Genomic DNA, 8,748 nt, shown 5'->3' with positions numbered 1-8,748 from the left:
TTTATTAAAAATTAATTGCATTAGTGTGCCTTTACTCTTAGAAAATTATTAAACAAATTAAGATGTGATTTACAATTTTGTACATGATTATGATTTGAACGGGTGCTGTTTGAGGTTATGGGGCAGCTCAAAAAGGATGACTTATTTAATTCCTACTGTTCCTTTGCAAAAAAGGAAGCCACTTTTTGCTTTGGGTTTGCTTGGTTTTCTCTCGGACTTCAGAAAAAGCCCACTTTTAATGTAGCAAGAGTTCAAACATATTCCTCTACAAATTATTATTCATGAGCATTCTGTGATGAATGAAGGCTGTTCCCTTCCATTCCGTACATTCTTTGAGTTCCTCTGCAGATAATACTGTTTGTTATCCTTCATGTGGCCAGCCTTTCATGTGACCTGTGCAAAAGTTGGGGAGGGGAGAGACTGTGGATTGGTAGCAATTAACCTCTACAGAAATGGTTTTGTCTCCAAGGTGCTCCAAATCATGGGTTTCAGATCAAGAAATAGCAGATACGTGCTTTGTGTGGAATTTCATTCCCAGCATATTCATGCCTGTGAATGTGGTGTACCCAATCAATGTCAACTACAGCAGGAACCAGACACTCCGTAGGTGAGTCTAGACCAATGAAAATTTTAACATATGATAGCAATTTTGAATCTCTCCAATGAGACTGTTTTGCTCCAGTATAGTTTGAAAGTCTCCACGGCTTAATGATTTAGAGCCCAACGATCTTCGAAAGTCTCTTCCAGGTGACAATGAAACATGCAGTTGTCTGTTCTCTGAAATGCTCTGTCCCTGCAGATACTAACTACATGGTATATTCTTGACCAAATGCATTATACTCGTTAACTTTATTTAAAAATACATCTATTGCCTGAAGACACCTGGTACATCCACAGAAAGTGAATAATTGCAAGGATTGAATGAAATTAAGCACCCCAGATCACAGATTGTTTTGTGCAAGGATAAGGCACAGCTGGTGCCCTTTTAGAAGGTGAAATAAGACTAATTGGATAATCTAGAAATCAATTAGACTGAAGTAGGTAGGCAGAAGTCACTGTTTAGCTGAAAGAGATATATTCTATGGCAGAGGGAGAAAACGCTTTTTGTGTGTAAAATGTGACATGAGGAATTGGAATTCTGTTTGATATGAACTTTAAGGTTTTGGTTCCCTGTAATGATATAGGACATTAGCGGTTGGGTGCTAAACCAGAGTTAGAGGGAGACTGCACTTTTCAGGTACAAGAGAGCATATACATGGGTCTGGCTGTCTCATTAGTGAAAGCAACAAAAGCAAGTTTTTTGTTATGTCAGTTGCAATGAAACATTCTTTGAAAATAAAATAAATTTTAGACCTAATTTCTACTCCACAGTCTATGTGGCTATATGTGCAACACAAATGAAAACCTTAATTATGTTACTAATAAAAGAGTCACATGCAGTCTTTTGCACATTTACCACATTAGGGAGGCATATACTGTGAGTAAATCTAAGAGTGTTATTGTATTAGCACATAGCTACTCAGAGTGCATCTAGAAGAGGGCTGGTCAAAGTAGGCACAACAGCTGTCCCCTGTCATAGAAGAAATTAACTGGTCCTTTGGGTGGAAGGTATAAAATTGACCCCATGGCCTCATGTCTTTAGTCCACTAACCAACTGGCCTCAACAGCTTTGGACCAAGGCAAAGTAATGTTTGCATTTCATTGCATCTAATATTTGATGTAGTAAACAGCAGAGACCACTGGTCAATCAGAGGGTCAAGGTGTTCCATTATATTTCCAAGATCTGTTCCAGTGCCTGGTACTGACTGGAGCAAAGTAAATATGTAAATATTACATAATCATCACAATGACATAGTAAGACCTAACAAGTTGAACCTAATCACAGTAGGCTCTTCTCTTGGTTATTTCCAGTCTCTGTGGAAATGAGTGAGCCTCTTGGGAAGTTTCTTGGGTGGCAGGGAGCTGCTGCAGGACCTGCATGATGAATGGCAGGAGCCAGACTCTCAGCTTCCACAGGCTGCTGAGAAGGACCTGCCCCCATTGCAGGAGGCCCAGGGTGTGAGCACTCAAGGCAAAGCAAACCCATTGAAGCAGCATACAGGTCCTGAGGGCTCCCGCTGAGGTCGGGAGACACCTACCACCTTTCTAGAAACAACCAGAGAAGAAAGCTTCTTTGGAGAACTCAAGAAAGCTTCTTTGGAGAACCTTCCATACCTTCGTTGTTTCATCTCTCCTCCTGCTAGTTCTTCACCGTAGTTACCATTCAGCTTTCCCTGTTCAGCAGAGTCTCCTGGCACTACATGAAACAAGCTGTTGCCAATCTGCGTGTCATTTATGGGACTGATAATCATAGCCTGGGTCGGTTCGCTGACCTGCAGAATCTGAGTGACCGAGCCCCTGCTGCAGCCAGTGGACCGGATGGGGCTTGCAGGGGTTTCAGACACCTGTTACCCTATGACAACTTCGTGAAGGGCTGAAGCAAGACGAGTTAGGCAGGGAGAGGCAGATAGTGTTCAACAGTCGAACCCACATGCATTCAGAAGGCGCGGAAGAGATTCTCTTCCATGGGCTGGGTGACCGGGGACAACATGGGGGCCCTGGGGCCCGAGCACCTGGCCCATGAGTGTAGCCAGAACCTCCTTGAACCTGTCTGTTCGGTCCCAGGGGCAATTCCAGCGAGCGAGCGCAGCTCCCGGCAGGGCCCAACGCGTGGTGTGAGCGGGAGCGCAGCCGCCACTTCCTCGGGGGTCAGATGGGAGAATGGGGCATTCCTGGCATTGGCTTCACTGCTCTGCACTGGGTGGACCTCGGCTCCCGGTGCCGGCCTCAGCATGCTGGCGGTCAGGCTGAGCGCTGCTGAGGCCTTGGTGGGGCAAGCCCCGCCCGCCCTGACGCTGCTCCCTGTCCAGGCCATCGTGTGGCCGCTGTGGCCACCGCGTCTGGCAGGGACCGAGCTGAGGTCCCCTCCCCTGGAAAAAACACCCTCCCCAAGTTTTCAGAACCAGGCTGATTCCTGGTGCAGCTCGCCAAAGTGGAGTCAGATGCCATCTGGTGTTGGCTCCATTGACCCGGCCAAACTTCAAGGCTCAGGTGCTTTAATGAATGTCCTGCGATCTCTCCTCTGGAATTGCTTTTGGAGCTTTGTCCCTGATACCCCGATGATTGTGTCCCCACTGGAGGAAGAGTACTGGCCCTGGAGACCTCCCAATGTGCCCCAACAACTGCTTTATTATTTATTTTTATTTTTAATTTTATTTTTTTAAGGAGGCTCCACACCCAGCGTGGAGCCCAGTGTGGGGTTTGAACTCATGACCCTGAGATCAAGACCTGAGCTGAGACTAAGAGTCAAACACCCAACAAACTAACCCACCCAGGCACCAAAAGCTATTTTCTAGTGCTGTCACATGGAAGGCAGCCATTGCTGTTTTTTGAATGAATCTCAGCCCTGCTTCCAAAAGTGGTTCCCCAAATGTGTTCACGTGGTATTAGTGGTAGGGATGGGGCTTTTTTTTTTTTTTTTTAACTCTTTTAAAGTAATCTCTATGCCCAGTGTGGAGCCCAACATGAGGCTCAAACTCATAGTCCTGAGATCAAGATCCAAGCTGAGATCAAGAGTCAGATGCTTAACTAACTGAGCCACCTAGGCACCCCCGGGTATCTTTTTTCTTTGGGTTTCTTTTTTTTTTTTTTTTTTTTGAGGCAGATTTTTAAAAAAATGTGGTCAAATATGCGTAACATAAAATTTACCATTTTAACCAGTTTTAAGTGTAAAATTCAGTGGCATTAAGTATATTTACATTGTGCGACTATTGCCACTATTATTCTCCAGAAATTTTCCCTCATCCCAAACTGAAACTCTGTACTCATTAAACAACATCTCCCAATTTTTCCTCTCCCAGCCCTTGATAATTATGATTCTTTCTGTCTCTCTGAGTTTGACTATACTAGGTACCTAATAAGTGGAATCATACTTTTGTGACTGGCTTATTTCATTTAGCGTAATGTCTTCAAGGTTCATCCATATCGTAGCATGTAATAAACTTTCGTTCCTTTTTAAGGCTGAATAACATTCCAAGTATGTAAATACAAATACTATGTCTTATTTCCCCACTCATCCATTGATGGACCTTTGGGTTGCTTCTACCTTTTGGCTATTGTGAGTAATGCTGCTATGAATAGGGGGTACGAATTACAAATATCTGTTTGAGTCTCTGCTTTCAGTTCTTTTGGGTACTGAAGGGATTCAGTACAAGTCTCCCCAAAATGTGCCACTTAGGCATTGTGGACTGTTTTAAGCTGCAGGCAATTGAGACCCTCTGGGCTCAAGAGAAACTTTGCTCCTCCCTTAATTACCGAGAAGAGTCTAAACTGGGGATTTTTCCCAGAATAAAATTACTACCAGAGATAAATTTTATCTAAGTGGCCCATCCAAATGGCAGGGCAAATTCTAATTACCAAGCATTTGCCATTTCTTATTGTCCTGTGAATTGCCCTATTCCCCTTTGAAGCCCCAGACTCCTATCCCATTCCTCAGCTCAGGATGGCATATATACCTCATTTTACCTTTCTGTCTTTACACCACTCATGTATGTGGGGTTCCCATTCTTACAAAATCAAATCTGTTTTTCTCCTGTTAATAGTCTGATGTAAATTTAATTCTGAGGCCAGCCATAAGAATCTTTGAAGGGTAAAGGAAAATTTTTCTTCCCCAACAGTACATACCCAAGAAGTGGAACTGATGGATCATATGTTAATTCTATTTTTAATTTTTTGAGACCTCACCTGGATTTATAGCAGCGGCACCATTTTACATTCCCACCAGCCATGAACAAGGTTCTAGTTTCTTTACATCTTCACCAACAGTTGTTATTTTCTTGTTTTTATTGTTTTTATTTCTTATTTTTAATAAGAGCAACCCCAATGAGTGTAGAGTGATATTTCATTGTGATCTGGGTTTGTATTTCAGTAATGGCCAATGATGTTTAGCATCTTTCCATGTGCTCATTAGCCATTTGTATATCTTCTTTTGGAGAAGATATTCAAGTCCTTTGCCCATTTTCTAATTGGAATGCTTTGTTGTTGCTGTTGTTAAGTTGTCAGCAAGTGTTAAGTGTCTTTTTAACCTAGATGAAGAAGAGTTTATGAGAGGACTTTGAAGCAGTCAGCAGCCAAAGTAGCCGTTGCCTGACTGAGCTCTTCATTCCACATGCCCTGCATTTATTAGGTCACTTAATATTTACAATAGCCACACAATTCCTCAGTAAACAACATTAGTTTGGGAGACAGTAAGCAGTTTGACATCACAGATCAGTGACGTGAACATACAGCTCCTGAGGGCAAGGACAGCCTGGTCCTAGCTACAGGTTTGGGGAATCACTCCAGGGCAGCAGTTCTCAGCCCCAGCCACCACTGGAGTAATCTGGGGTGGGCCTCAAAAATCCTGATGCCAGCTCTCCTTACAACTCCCAGGACCAGTGGTTCTCAGTGCCGGGTGCACACCAACATCATTACACTGCCGGGCAGCTTGTAAAAGCCTGTTTGCCTGGGCTGCTCCCACCTCCAGACAAATTACATCGGAACCTCTGGGGTTGGCTGTTGGGCGTCAGTATTTTTGAAAATCGCTCGGGTAATTCCAAAGTGCAAGCGGGGTTGAGGACCACTGCTAGTCACCGCTGCTGTGACGTGATTTGAAACTTACACATTGGTTTGTGTTTGTTGCTTCCTCATTTGTTTCATGGCTTGGTAGCAAGGTGGGAAGAGTGCGTTCTGTATTTCTGTCTTTCAATCTTTTTTAATTTTTTTTTAAGATTTTATTTATTTATTTATTTATTTATTTATTTATTTATTTATCAGAGAGAGCACGCGAGCGCCCAAGGAGGCAGAGTGGCAGGCAGAGGTGGAGAGAGAAGCAGTCTCCCTGCCCAGCAAGGAGCCCGATGGGGGACTCGATTCCAGGACCGGGGGATCATGACCTGAACCGAAGGCAGAGGGTTTAACCTGCTGAACTACCCAGGCATCTCTGTCTTTTGATTTTTTGATCTAGGGGCCCCGTACCCGGTCTCCCCCAGTCCCGCTCCCAGCAACCTTCACCGTAGGGCTCAGGGCGCGACCCAGCAAGCAGCGTCCGCCGCGAGCCTGGGGCTCCGGCCGGGTTGTCTCGGCTGCAGTCCCCGAGCCCCTCCGCGCCCCCCGCGTGCCCCGCGCGCCTAGCTCTAAAGTAAACACCCAGCAGCGGCGGCGCCCCGACGGGTGCGGAGCAGCCGCCCGCTCCCGGTCTCGGTGCGGCGGGCGCTGGTCAGAGCCATGGCTGAGGAGGTGCCGGCCTCCCCATCGGGCGGCGGGGGCACCCGGGGCCTGCACAGCGGCATCATCCAGTGGTGAGCCGCCCAGGGCGCCTTCCCACCGGGCCGGGTTTCGTGGTCAAGGCTGGGAGGCGAGGCTGTCTGACCCGGTAGATTGGAAAAGGTGGGGCAGGGAAGGGGGGAAACGTCACTCCCCCTGCGGCTGTCCCCATGACATCCGGCCAGTGCCCAGTGCGAGGAGTGACCGCGTGGTGCTCCAGGGGCCCTGATAAATAGCGCTAGAAGGACAGCCCTTCACATCCAGAACCAGTGCATTTTGATAGCGGATGGAGCTGGAGACACGCACACACTGTCAAGGCCTCCTGGTGTGGGTTTTCCATGTGGGGGCTTCCCTGCTGGTCACGCTAACGGAGGGAAGCAATGCAGACTGGCCCCACACTGGGGGGCCTGTTGGTTGGTCCCGCTCTTACATATACGTCTGAAGGCACGTGGGCGCTGGCCAGGAGAGGAAATGTTCCCCCTCAGTATGAGATCCAGAATGGGATGTTTTCTAACTTAGAGCAAAGCAATTTTTAGCTTTAACAATGCATTCCACATTGTTTGTGAAATTCACTTCTGGCTATTTAAATAGGGGCAGAAAAACTGGAAAAAAAAATATCATTAGCCTCTGGGACTGATGAACTCATGGGTTTGTAGCTTTTCATAAATAGGAAAATAATTGAAACCAGTCCTAAAATCTAAAACCTAAGTTTTATAAGGTGTACAAATAGCAGATAACTGATTACTTTTTTTCAAAGGTTTTAAGGAATATTTCTCAGGAAAGATTTTCTGAAAAAGTCATGTGAGCAAAATAGAAAAATGAAGGGTGTGTTTGTGATTATAACATGAAAAGGCTTAAGGTTTTACTCTTTTCTTCCAAGAGAAAATTTTTGATATATTTTATCTTGCATAGGAGAAAAAAAATCAAAAGAATACATATTATAGCACACATCAAGTTTTCAGAATACTACAGCAATGCTTTCTTTCTTTTACACTCACTGACTCAGACCCCTCAGCAGAGTGGCTCTTTCTTAGAAGAAAGACCTATAAGGATGCCTTTGTCAACCATTCCAGGTCACCGTTTAGTAAATTAGACTTTCTGGATTTGTGTTATATTCCAGAGACTTGAAAGAATGATTGGAGATTCAAACATACCTGGACAGCCTCCTGAGGTTGTCTGTGAAATGACATAATGCAGGCTGCCCTCAGTGCAGGTGCCCTAAATCACTTAGGATGGTGCAGACCATTTTAGCACTGAGCCAAACTAAAACTAATTCAAGTCCTATGCCATGAATTCCTACCCACCTCTGCAGGCCTCTAAAACGCAGAGGTCATGCTGTTTAAGTTTGGGAAGGAGGTGGAGAAATGGAGGTGAAGAGGGCATAGCTGCCTGTAGAGGACTGCTCTTTAGGCATTCAGTCTATGAGGTGAATGTTTAGCAGATCATTGGTACTGATGGTTTTAACACTGGCATTAAAAATATAGCCCAGGGGCGCCTGGGTGGGTGGCTCAGTGGGTTAAAGCCTCTGCCTTCAGCTCAGGTCATGATCTCAGGGTCCTGGGATCGAGCCCCGCATCAGGCTCTCTGCTCAGCAGGGAGCCTGCTTCCTCCTCTCTCTCTGCCTGCCTCTCTGCCTACTTGTGACCTCTGTCTGTCAAATAAATAAATAAAATCTTTAAAAAAAATAAAAATATAGCCAACCACTTTACACCCATTAGGATGGCCATTATCAGACAAACAAAAATAGAAAATAACAAGTTTTGTCAAAAATGTGAAGAAATTGGAGCCCTTGTGCTCTGCTGGTGGAAATGTAAAATGGTGCAACCATTATGGAAAACAATATGGCAGCACCTCAAAAAATTGAAATAGAACTACCATATGATCACCAATTCCACTTCAGGGCATGTATCCCCAAAGAATTGAAAGCAGGGACTCAAGCAGATTTTTGCATACCTATGTGTATAGCAGCATTATATGCAATAGCCAAAAGGTGGAAACAATTTTTTGTATAAAATATGATACGTACATACAATGGACTATTACTCAGGGTTAAAAAAGGAAGGAAATTCTGATACATGCTAAATATGGATGAAATTTGAAGACATTATGCTAAATGAAATAAGCCAGTCATGAAAGGACAAATACTGTGATTCCACTTGTATGAGGTATCTAAAGTATTCCCATTCATAGAGGCAGAAAGTAGAATGGTGGATGCCAGGTACTCGGGGAAAGAGAAGGAAGAGTTAGTGTTTAATGGGTATAGGATTTCAGTTTTGCAAAATGAAAAGAGTTCTTATGGTTGGATGGTGGTGATGTTAGCACAACAAGAAGGTGCTTAATGTCACTGAACTCTACATTTTAAATTTTTTTTTTTTTTTTTTTTTTTATTTGTCAGAGAGAGAGAGA

The 8,748-nt window shown here is 44.6% G+C and overlaps 1 protein-coding gene across 1 annotated transcript in view; it reads left to right on the top strand.

Annotated features, from left to right (window-relative positions):
• Nucleotides 1–426: 426 nt before the first annotated feature.
• The window catches only part of RFX8 (regulatory factor X8), a 70,324-nt gene continuing 62,002 nt past the window's right edge, over nt 427–8,748 (top strand). Inside the window, exon 1 of the mRNA XM_082747079.1 lies at nt 427–607. Within this exon, the coding sequence (XP_082603205.1) occupies nt 453–607 (155 nt within the window). The 5' untranslated portion in view covers nt 427–452. The remainder of the gene's footprint in view (nt 608–8,748) is intronic.

This window comes from Mustela nivalis, assembly GCF_964662115.1.
Source record: "Mustela nivalis genome assembly, chromosome: 8".
Taxonomy (NCBI): domain Eukaryota; kingdom Metazoa; phylum Chordata; class Mammalia; order Carnivora; family Mustelidae; genus Mustela; species Mustela nivalis.
This window is presented reverse-complemented; position numbering and strand designations above follow the sequence as displayed.